The sequence below is a fragment of the Ahaetulla prasina genome, chromosome 3 (genome assembly GCF_028640845.1).
Source record: "Ahaetulla prasina isolate Xishuangbanna chromosome 3, ASM2864084v1, whole genome shotgun sequence".
NCBI classification, from domain to species: Eukaryota; Metazoa; Chordata; class Lepidosauria; order Squamata; family Colubridae; genus Ahaetulla; species Ahaetulla prasina.
The window spans coordinates 181,029,278-181,041,824 of NC_080541.1; the positions used below are offsets into that span (position 1 = coordinate 181,029,278).

General features: G+C 40.3%; 1 protein-coding gene across 2 annotated transcripts in view; it reads right to left on the reverse strand.

The window, feature by feature from the left end:
• The window catches only part of TULP1 (TUB like protein 1), a 61,282-nt gene that overhangs the window by 20,211 nt on the left and 28,524 nt on the right, over positions 1–12,547 (reverse strand). For both annotated transcript variants that reach the window (XM_058177605.1, XM_058177604.1), the window contains 3 exons: positions 11,845–12,015; positions 6,668–6,780; positions 648–756 (listed from right to left, as the gene is read on the reverse strand). In XM_058177605.1, coding sequence (XP_058033588.1) covers positions 648–756; positions 6,668–6,780; positions 11,845–12,015 — 393 coding nt within the window. The remainder of the gene's footprint in view (positions 1–647; positions 757–6,667; positions 6,781–11,844; positions 12,016–12,547) is intronic.

A 12,547-nucleotide genomic window follows, 5' to 3' on the forward strand; every position in this document is an offset into this window, starting at 1 on the left:
GGTGCCCCAGAAAAGATGCTCGGGGAATGGTGTGAAGCTCAGTCTCTACTTTTCAGAAGCACAGGCGGTATTATAGGACGGATGTCTTTCTGTGGGTCACTTCCTCTGACCAGAGGACTTAAGACTCTCCATTGATTTCTGCCTGCCTCAAATCCCCGAATAATCATTAATGAAAACTCTCAACTCTCAACCAACATGTCTGTCTGTCTTGAACTGTTAGTTTGATAGAATCCACTACATTATAATAAAGTGGCAATATGGCCTACTTAAGTGGAGCAAGATCTAGAAGGGTGGTTCAAGAAATAAGCAGATATAAAATTTAACTAAATTCCCTGACAATCTAAATTAAATTACATTGTTTCTTTGCAGATGACTATTCCTTTAGTGAAAAAAACAGCTACAAATTAAATGATTCCCGACCACAACATATAGAACAGGCATTCCTTCTTTTCTTCATATTGTAGTATACTTTTACTGACATTTGGATCAAGCTATATAGCTGTCAAGAATGATTTTTGCAGCGAATGGAAAATTCTTAAAAGTCCTTGGTACTGATAAGCAATCTGCCATCTTGGTATGGATTAGTCTAGTGGCTGCCTATTAAATAGATGTTTAATAGGGAAATAGTTCACATAATGGTTCCTTACATAAATAACAGCTGCAAGCTCCTGGCGTACATTGGACCAATCAGCATTTGCTCTCTCTGGATTTACACCGTTGTCAAATACCGAGAATCGAGTACCTATTAAATTGGATCTAAAAGAAAAGACGGAAATCAGGCCGGTAGGACAAAAAAGGGCAAAAATTGCACAACACCACTCTTCAGTCTGAACAAGTATAATTTCTTTGGAATGTCATTTTACATGATACGCTGAAGTAGCTGCAACAAACTTATTAGGTTTTCAGGGTGAGATAGAAGAAGGGAATGGAAAGGTCACTCAATCAGGGCATCTGCTATATTTCTAAACTCCGGGCGTATGAAATTGTGACATGCATGTCTCTCCCTTTTCCTTGGCTAAAACCTGCCCGACCACTGTTTCCTCTCTGCCCCCAGGGACAATCTCTGTTACAATCTGATAGCAAGATGTGTCTGGTTTGTTAGTTTACGCACTAGCTTGATTATCGTTTTGGATCTAAGAAATCCTGAGTTATGAACTGAGACAACTCTCTGCCTAGGAAGAAGAGGGGCCTTCCTTCCTTCCTTCCTCCCTCCCTCCCTCTCTCTTTCTCTTTTTTTCTCTCTCTCTTTCCTTCCTTCCTTCCTTCCTTCCTTCCTTCCCTCCCTCCCTCTCTCTTTCTCTTTATTTATTTATTTATTTTCTTCCTTCCTTCCTCCCTCCCTCCCTCCCTCCCTTTCTCTCTCTTTCTTTCTTTCTTTCTTTCTTTCTTTCTTTCTTTCTTTCTTTCTTTCTTTCTTTCTTTCTTTCTTTCTTCTTTTTAACCTTCCTTCCTTCCTTCCTTCCCTCCCTCCCTCCTTCCTCCCTTTCTTTCCCTTTCTCTCTCTCTCTCTCTCTCACAGCTATAACAAAAACCTGAGCTTTACCCTTTGATAAGATTGACAATGGCCACAGCCCATCAACCAAGATATGTTCCCTCCATGGCCAAGCCCTATTCTTCTTCCATAGCAAGACTAGCGAGTAATGTCTGGTGCTGTCGATATAAATTTCTAGTGGGATAAGTGAAAGAAAATAATGGATGAGTTTCCTGGCTCTCTTTCTCCTCCCACTAAATGTCACCTGCTAGTGGAAAAACAGCCGCTAATTCTGCCCTTAATGTGAGGTGGGGTGGAGCAAGTATATAAGTACTTTGAACAGCAGGCTTAGCCACCTGTCAACTTGTCTGACTAACTATATTGTGCAATCAGATCACTCTCCAGAAGCCTTGTGTTTTGTCACTCCTGCAGCCCCAAGCCATGACGGCCAGAGAGAGCAGCGCCCAGCAACCAGAGGAGCAGGGGGTGTGCCAATAGCTAAATGTGACTTTAAGCTGTCTCAGCTGTGGGGCAATGAAACAGCAATGAAACTGAAGAAGTAGGAAGACAGATTGTCTGATCTGAGTTAGAACTGCACGGAAACTGAATTTAATTCACAGCATTATTAATGAAGAAATGATGAGATATATTTCTATGCTAAAAATTAAATGGGTCTCTAAGGAAGCATTTACCAAATCAGATTTTCAGTTCTGCTCAGAATAAATTATATTGAATGTAGAAGGTCACAAAGTATAGATAAAAAATATTAATATTTACATTTGAGCCTTCAATATTTATTATGAAGTAACACCACTTTTATAACATTTGATAGTTTCCACAGCCTGAGGCTATGCATGAGAACACTCAACATTGGAATCCAAACACATCTGGAGGGCACTAGACTCAAGGTGGATGGACTACTGCTTCCCAAATACAGCTCCCTGGAAACTGTAGGTATTTTTTGTTCTATTTCCCTCCCGGAAGCTGTGAAAAACTGTTAGAAATCTACCACATTCCCCCTCCAAATGACAGTTCTGTAAAGATAAGATTTATTAAACTACTTAGATTGCCTATCAAATCTGTAATGGGTTGAGTAGAATATTTGGTAAAGTTTGAGATCACTTCAATTAACTTAGGATGGTGTGAAATGGCAATACAATGACTATGAGTGCAATGAAACAATTGCTACCAATTGCTACCTGCCTTCTATTGAGGACCTGTATACTGTATACGAGTCAAAAAGAGGGCTGTGAAAATATTTACAGATCCCTCTTATTTATTTATTTATTTATTTATTTATTTATTTATTTATTTATTTATTTATTTTGTCAAACAGTATATATAAGCATAAGCATGAAGTTACTATACAACATATAAGCATATATATAAGTATGAGCATGTAATAACTATATTAATTGGATATAACGAAAGGAAGCAATAGGACAGGAACGGTAGGCACGTTTGTGCTCTTATGCACGCCCCTTACAGACCTCTTAGAAATGGGGTGAGGTCAATTGTAGATAGTTTTTGGTTGAAGTTTTGGGGATTTTGGGAAGAGACCACAGAGTCAGGTAGTTTATTCCAAGCATTAACAACTTGGTTACTGAACATAAACTGTTTCAATTCCTACCCTCAAAATGACACTATAGAGCAGTGCACACCAGAACAACTAGACACAAGAACAGTTTCTTCCTGAACGCCATCACTCTGCTAAATAAATAAGTCCCTCAACACTGTCAAACTATTTACTAAATCTGGACTACTATTAATCTTTTCATTGTTCCCATCACCCATCTCCTTCCACTGTATGACTGTATGACTGTAACTTTGTTGCTTGTATCCTTACGATTTATATTGTTATTGATTGGTTCCTGATTGCTTATTTGTACCCTATGACTATCATTAAGTGTTGTACCTTAGAATTCTTGATGAAGGTATATTTTCTTTTATGTACACTGAGAGCATATACACCAAGACAAATTCCCTGTGTGTCCAACCACACTTGGCCAATAAAAAATTCTATTCTATTCATGTCTGTGATGAAGAAGAGATGTTGCTTGCAAGCTTTGCTGCCTTAGAAAAGTGATTCACTGAGTGGCATTTGTTTCTTTTGTTCAAGCAAAAACTGTTAGAAATCTACCACATTCCCTCCAAATGACAGTTCTGTAAAGATAAGATTTATTAAACTACTTAGATTGCCTATCAAATCTGTAATGGGTTGAGTAGAATATTTGGTAAAGTTTGAGATCACTTCAATTAACTTAGGATGGTGTGAAATGGCAATACAATGACTATGAGTGCAATGAAACAATTGCTACCAATTGCTACCAATTGCTACCTGCCTTCTATTGAGGACCTGTATACTGTATATGAGTCAAAGAGGGCTGTGAAAATATTTACAGATCCTCTTATTTATTTATTTTGTCAAACAGTATATATAAGCATATATATAAGTATGAGCATGTAATAACTATATTAATTGGATATAACGAAAGGAAGCAATAGGACAGGAACGGTAGGCACGTTTGTGCTCTTATGCACGCCCCTTACAGACCTCTTAGAAATGGGGTGAGGTCAATTGTAGATAGTTTTTGGTTGAAGTTTTGGGGATTTTGGGAAGAGACCACAGAGTCAGGTAGTTTATTCCAAGCATTAACAACTTGGTTACTGAACATAAACTGTTTCAACTCCTACCCTCAAAACAACACTATAGAGCACTGCACACCAGAACAACTAGACACAAGAACAGTTTCTTCCCGAATGCCATCACTCTGCTAAACAAAAAATTCCCTCAACACTGTCAAACTATTACTAAATCTGCACTACTATTAATCTTCTCATCATTCCCATCACCCATCTCCTTCCACTTATGACTGTATGACTGTAACTTTGTTGCTTGTATCCTTACGATTTATATTGATATTGATTGTTTCCTGATTGCTTATTTGTACCCTATGACTATCATTAAGTGTTGTACCTTAGAATTCTTGATGAAGGTATCTTGTCTTTTTATGTACACTGAGAGCATATGCATCAAGACAAATTCCTTGTGTGTCCAATCACCCTTGGCCAATAAAAAATTCTATTCTATTCTATTCTATTCTATTCTATTCTATTCTATTCTATTCTATTCTATTCTATTCTATTCTATTCATGTCTGTGATGAAGAAGAGATGTTGCTTGCAAGCTTTGCTGCCTTAGAAAAGTGATTCACTGAGTGGCATTTGTTTCTTTTGTTCAAGCAAAAAACTGTGATATGATCTGCTTTGTAGTCGAGATTTGTTTCTCTTTGGTTCAAGACAATTTAATTTACATTCTTAATCTGCTTAATTATCTGTGCCAAGAACTACTGCATCAGTAAATAAAAACTTTAATTGGTACATCCCACCACTGTACTGCACGGAAGGGTTTTTAACGGCACGGGCAGCATATATCGGTCCATTGAAACCCTCAGAGCCATGAGGACAAGACAGTTGGCATTCTAAAATGTCCCTGAATTGACTTGCCAATGTTGTGAATGTTCTTTCTCTTGCAAATAGTAAGAAAGATGGGTATGATGTTTGACTCTCACAACAATAGCTCAAGAAAACATACATTATACGGTGCATACTTTTCCAAAAGAGTAAGGAAAGGGGGGGGAATTACATAGAATAGTGTTAAAGTATGGCAAATTGTACATATTTTTGATAATTTCACATTTTTCCCAAGTGTTCTCAAATATCCAGGGTTTTTATCTGTGTGGCAAAGTGAAGTCACCACCTGGAGTGAGCAAGCATTTCTTTTCGTCTGGGTTCCAAAGCTTTGGTGCAACCTGCATAGGAGGATAAAACAGCCCCATCCCCTCCTTAATCGGGGAATTGTTTTATAAAAGAGAAAATCGAAAACAAGCATGCGTGTGGTGCCTGGGTGTGTTGAGAAAAGAGTCAAGAGGACAGCAGAAACACAGAAAATTCTTTCTCTGAGGAAAGAGACAACCCAAAGTCAAACACCTCAGCAGGAGTCTGAGAGACAGCAAGAGAAAACTTTAATTTTGGAGCTGCAAAACCGATGAATAACAGAACTGAGAGACGGGGAAGGAAAAGAGCCTGCAAACCCCAAGTGAGCCTGGCAACCAAACCAAGCCCACTGGTTGCCCTAGCCCAGGTGCAGGACAAGAAGGAATGGGTGGAAACTGATTAAGGAGAGAAGCAACCTGGAACTAAGGAGAAATTTCCTGACAGAACAATTAATCAATGGAACAACTTTCCTCCAGAAGTTGTGGGTACTCCAACACTGGAGGTTTTTAAGAAAAGATTGGACAGCCACTTGTCTGAAATGGTATAGGGCCATGGTGGCAAACCAATGGCATGAGTGCCGGAAGTGGCACACAGAGCCATCTCTCCAGGCAGACTAGCTGGGTCGCCCATTGTTCTTCCGGGTTCCTGCTCAAGGGGTCACCAGAAACCGGAAGAGCAGCTATCCGGCATGCATGCTGGCCTTCATGGGCACATGCACACCAGAAACCAGAAGACCAGGCGACTGGCGCGCATGCGCATGCCGGAAACCAGAAGCTCAGCTTCCCGTCAGGGAACTGCTCTTCCGGTTTCTGGTGCTCCCCCGTGCGCATGCGCACGCTCCCATTTCGGCACTTAATGCCGAAAAGGTTCGCCAACACTGATATAGGGTTTCCTGCCCGAGCAGGGGCTGGATTAGAAGACCTCCAAATTCTATTCTGATTGACTGAATGAAGAAACAGTGGACGGTGAGTACTGGTGGGGCTGGGGTGGAGGTAGTGGGAGGCGGAGGGTGGAGAAGAGAAAAGTCCATTCAAATAAACTGAGGCTGGGCTGAATAGTTAAGATAAGGAAACATAGTGCAAAAGTAAGAACAGGAATGTAGAAACTTAAAAATTAAATAAGAATAGAAATAGAATCGTTATAAACTTATGGTAATGGGAAGATAATAGAATATGAAAGTTTAAGACAATAGAATAAAGATAGGAGTACAAGATAGTAGAAGAAAATAGTTTACTTTTGTACAATTAAAGAGTTTTGCGTGGGGAAAAAAAACATGGTATACAGTCTTTGTATCTGTTCTGTATCATATTTAAAAAAAACTACCTAATCTGCCAAACTGTACAGTATTTACATGTGTTGGAATTGTCCCTGGCATAACAGTTTAGATTTTTCAAAATCACTTTGGTGAAACAACCCTAACCTTAGCTTTCCAATGAAGTTCTCTCCATCTCGGCTCAAGTCAGTAGGATCAGTGGAAATCAGATAATTAGATGTCTTGCTCTTTTTTCGTTTTCGACCAGCCAACAAGAAGATCTAGGTGAAAAAAAGGAAATCCGAAAAGCACAGCATTGATATGTGAAATCAACACATCTTAATTTACTAATCACAGTCTCCAACTATAGCATCTACAACAGCGGTTCTCAACCTGTGGGTCGCGACCCTGTTGGGGGTCGAATGACGATTTGCCAGGGGTCGCCTAAGACCATCAGAAATATGGGAAGTATACTTGCAAGTCGAAAATCGGGCTCCAATGGTTGACTCCACAAGCCAGCTGCAGGCTCTTCAAATCACTAGCCGAATTCGGCTTCAGGTGCGATGAATTAAAAAAGAGAGAAATCTTTGCTCTGATGTCTCCCTCTCAAGCCAGCTGCAATCACTCCCAATCGCTAGCCTAATCTGGCTTCAGGCGCGATAAACTTAATAGGGGAGGACTCTCCACTTTAATGCCTCTGTCCTCAGGCAATCGCAAGCAGTTCAGATCGCTAGCCAATACGGCTTCAGGCGCGATAAATTTTTGCCACTTTTTTTCCCCTTCTGCGGCTGGGGTCGTCACATCGTGGGGAACTGTATTAAAGGGGTCGCAGCACTATAAAGGTTGAGAACCACTGATCTACAATGTCCTTTCCACTCTTCAGCCTATTTATTACAATCCGTATACAGCTTACTTGTTCAATTATAGATGATGTACAAAATATATGCATTTAAAATCAATGTAGAATAATGCCTATTTGCTGTCTTCAATTAAAATCTTCTCGACCTAATATCTTATTGAGGAGGACTGCCTGGTTCCTAAAAAATGAAAGCGTATATGGGGGAGGGGTTGTCCCCTGACTTCCAGAGCAGAACTGACCCCCCCCACCAAATTACCACTGGAGTATCTCTAAGAACTGCATTCATCTCCCACTGTGCCCTTATCTCTCTAGGCATGGAAACTCCCAGCACCCTCTCTTTTTAAACAATGAGGTATGAAACCTTGAAAACATTACGGATAACATTTCTTGAAAAACATTAGTTAAAGTGTGTATGCATGTAGCTATGTGTGTACAGTATGTGTTTATGTGTGTGTACACAAATATATGCATATGTTTTAGTTTCCATATGTTTTGGAGCATTCACAATTTGCCTGCAGAAGTTGTGAATGCTCCAACACTGGAAATTTTAAAGAAAATGTTGGATAGCCATTTGTCTGAAATGGTGTAGGGTTTCCTGCTTGGGCAGGGGGTTGGACTAGAAGACCTCCAAGGTCCCTTCCAACTCTGTTGTTATTATTATGTTATGTTTCTTCCTTAAAGTATATAATAAAATATTATATGCTTAAATATTATCTACAGAAAAGGGAAAAAGAAATTGCTATACTAAACTACTGTGCAGGGGAAGGAAGGGGGAACAAAACGGAAAAAAGAGACATCCAAAGTATATCTAATTGTAAATATAAAATACAATATTTTTAAAGAAATCAGGCCATTGGTTTTTCTTAAAATACATAATTTCCTTCATTTTAATTACCGTATTTTTCAGAGTATAAGACACCCCTTTTCTCCTCCTTAAAAGAGGCTGAAAATTTGGGTGCGTCTTAAAAGCTATATATGTAGCTTTTTTGAAGCTTTTTTTCAGCCCTAACTAGGCGCTAGCGAGTGAAGCGATTTCCGTGCTAAGCTTTTTTTCAGTGAAGCATCTTCTGTGCTTTGCCTGCTCCCTCCGAGTCTCAGCTATGAAGCTTTTTTCCAGCCCTAAAGAGGTGGTAGGAGCGAGCTCCGTGGTTTGCCTTCTTTTCTCATTGCTTCTCTCTCCAAAGATCAGTTGTGCTTTAGAAGCTGTTTTTTATCCCCAAGCAGGGGATAAAAACTTTTGTCATGTTTATGTAGTGTATATTGGAGATGAGAGCTCTCTGAGAGCTTCGTATGCAAAGAAATTTCATTTTAATGTATGACGATTAATATACATTTAAAGTGACAATAAAGTTAAAAATGGAGAAAAGTCTGTACTATATAACATTGCATATACTAACGGTGGCCAGAATTGTTCTGGCACAAATGTGGAAACAGATTAATACACTACCTGAAGAAATAGTAATTAAAAAGATCCTCAAATATCCTGAAATGGATAAAATGACAATGGAGATAAAAGAAAGAGATTCGGTCTACTATAAAGTATGGAATAGATTCTATATGTGGCTAGAAAATAAGAATCAAAACAAGAAACAAGAATGTAAATTGGATTAATATTGAATACTGGTAAGGATAAAATACTGACTATGTTAATAAGCAGGATGTAAGTATAGATAACAATTTTGTTTTAAAGAATGCTCAATATGGTTACAAAAGAATAAGAGAATAATTAGGAAGATTGAATTTAAAAGTAAAGTTAATTGTTGATGCAGAAAGTTGTAAAATATTATATAACGTTGTTATTTATGTTTTGTATTTTACCGTTCGGTGTATGTGTATGTATTCTTTTTTTTTTCACATTTCTTTTTTGTCTTTTTCTATTATGTTTTTGGTTTTAAAAATGTAAAATATTCAATAAAAACTATTTTTTTTAAAAAAAGTTATTCCAAGTCTAAAACATTGATGGAAGCTCCACCCCTTCCTATCCACATATGAGGCTCACACATATAGAAAGGATGATGCATGAACGCATGGTAGAATTCACCATTTTATCTCTCTTCCCTTTCTTGCTTTACATTGTGATCCTTTAAAATCACAATGGTCAGATCCGTCCTGGTTTACGTTTGTACGGTGACTCCTCGGGAGTATCTGCTGCCACATTCAATTATGGATAATCTCAGCCAGTTTAGGGATCACAGTACTTACCACACTGCAATCTCCTGGCATGATAAATTAATTTGGGTAATCCACACAGAATAAAAGAAATGATTTCATATGGGTTAGGATAGGGCAAGGACCAAACAGCCATTGTATTTTAATGATCCCATTAATATTTTAGTTACATAATGTAATTTATGCAACATATTCCAGTTGTGCAGTGCCAGCTGCTTTCCGTGGGCTTGCCCAGGCAAAATGGGATCGAGTTTTGACAATGGTCCAGTATGACTGTACAAATCAGGTTTGCCCAGGCAAAGCTGGAGCCCCTGGCAAATCTTGCTCAGGGCTTTGCTTTCTGCTTTACCTTCAAAAACCAGCTTGTGTTGTGGTCTGCCAGCAGCCTGCGGAGCTGGCAACAGAGTCAGACAGCGATGAGGCTGAGGAAGAACATGGGCCAGTCCTGGAGGCTGGGAAGGCCCGGATGAAGGCTCTGCGTCAGAGGCAGAGGTGGGGCCAGGGCCATTGGGGAGTGATGTGCAGACTCCAGAGCCTCCAGAGGCTGACAGTAGTGAGGCAGAGGAACAGGAGGAGCCTGTTCCTAATGCATGCATGAGAAAAGCTGCCAGAAGGCAAGAGCAGCTAAAACAAAGAGGACAACTCGGGAGTAGGGCCAAGAGATGATTGGCCCCTCCCATAAAGCTTAAAAGACCAGCAATGACATTTGGGCTCTTTGCTGGAAAACAACATTGATAGCTTTGTCTTGTTGCATTTGTTTCCTATCGGCATCTTTTGCCAAGAAAGGCGTTTGGCAGTTTGCCTAATTGGACCAAGGTTTGCGACAGGACTGAGGAATTTGTATTGGGAGGAATTTGCTTTAATTTAGTTGGACTATGCTGAGAATGAGTTAATTCTCAGCTGTTCTAATAAAGTTTGTTTGTTTTTACACTGACTGAGTTTCCTACTACCTACTTGGGCCTGGGTCACAACAGCTTGCTAGGTGCTGCCAAAAGTCACTCCTGGCTTTGATTTTGCCCCTGAAAATTGCTCAACTCACTACCCAGTTTGAGAAACTGCATTAGTATATTCATTATTACAGCATTCCTAGAATTCTATTTTTATAATTTAGGTTCTAGATATCTCTTACAGGGATGTTGTAAATTAAAACTCCCTTTGAATCTTCTATCTGCATTTCAACAGAAGCTCTCAATTTTCTCTTCCAAAAAGCTGTCAGTTGACATGCAAAACAGCTGGGTTTTTCTTTTTGCTAAAACTGTAGCGAGGGTGGATGTGGGGGTGTGGGGAGAGAATTAATCTTCATGTCCCATTTCCTATGATTTTCATATACTGATTCCATTTTCATAAACACCGTTTCTTCTTTGGCCCACTGAAACAGGCTGACATTAGATCTCTCTCAGAGGAGATATATTTAGCATCCCATTTATCCATTCCTATATGCCTAAAGCAGGGTTGAAATCCAGCAGGTTCTGACAGGTTCTGGAGAACTGGTAGCGGAAATTTTAAGTAGTTTGGAGAACTGGCAAATGTCACCTCTGGCTGGTCCCAGAGTGGGGTGGGAATGGAAATTTTGCAATATCCTTCCCCTGGAGTGGGGAGGGAATGGGGATTTTGCAGTATCCTTCCCCTAGAGTGGGGAGGGAATGGGAATTTTGCAGTATCCTTCCCCTGACACACCCATCCAGCCATGCCCACCAAATCACACCACACTCACCAAGCCACGCCCACAGTACCGGTAGTAAAAAAAATTGGATTTCACCACTGGCCTAAAGGACAGCCTTCTTTCTTATGAGCCGTGCTGCAATGTCCGAACAGAATCGGAGACTTTCCTAACCTATCTCACCGACTAAGATCCAGAGAGAGAAGATGGGCATTTTGTTGTGTTTTTACAACAGTACCCTGACTGAGGTTCTCTTCTTCCAAAGGCAGAGGACAGAACGTGACACCTTCACTTGCTTTACAGTAAAGGCTAAAGGCTTTCTGTGCCTCTGGGGGTCTTAATATCATGTGGTTTTGCCATTCCTCTAAATCATTTTTGTTGCTTGCGCTTTTAATGGGCTCTATTCTTATCATACGTTGCCTTTGGTGCCTGATAAGACAGAGGATGTAATTTTATATTCAATATAAACATATGGGGCAATCTTTACATATTCAATAAGACAGGGGTCTCCAACCTTGGCAACTTTAAGCCTGGTGGACTTCAACTCCCAGAACTCCCCAGCCAGGGGAGTTCTCGGAGTTGAAGTCCTCCAGGCTTAAAGTTGCCAAGGTTGGAGTCCCCTGCACTAAGGCAAGGCTGCTTTCTTTAATCACGCACCTTTTTGTCATTATCAAGATGAAGGTAATAGGTAGGGTAGAGACCACGATCCATTCCTCTTTTGTCTCGAGTGAGACGACACTTGATGGTCATTCCATGAGGAGCTGGCTGCAGCACAAATTCCTCAAGATGGTCTTCTTCAATGACTGGAGAAGGTGGCCTTTCTTCTTTCTGTAGTCCAGCAATAAGAGAAAGAAGATGTTGGGGATTTTTTTACCCACCCCCCCACCTCTCCTCAAACTCTCTTATTCTATGCATTCCAGCATGGCCAGTACAAATCCATCACTGGTTTTTTTTGATGATTGCAATGATGATACTTCAAGTATCACATCCCAACCATCTGTGTCTACGATAGTTCTTCCTGACATAGTAGGTCCCATAGTATCCAAAAGCTGGTTTCTGAAAGGTGCTTTCTTTTCTGTCTCTGATGCAGAGGTGGGTTTCAGCAGGTTCTGACCAGTTCTGGAGAACCGGTAGCGGAAATTTTGAGTAGTCTGGAGAACCAGTAGTAAAAATTCTGACTGGCTCCATCCCCATCTATTCTCTGCCTCCCAAGTCCCAGCTGATCGGGAGGAAATGGGATTTTGCAGTAACCTTCCCCTGGAGCGGGGAGGGAATGGAGATTTTACAGTATCCTTCCCCTGTCATGCCCACCAAGCCACACCCACCAAGCCATGCCACTCCCACCAAGTCACCCCCACAG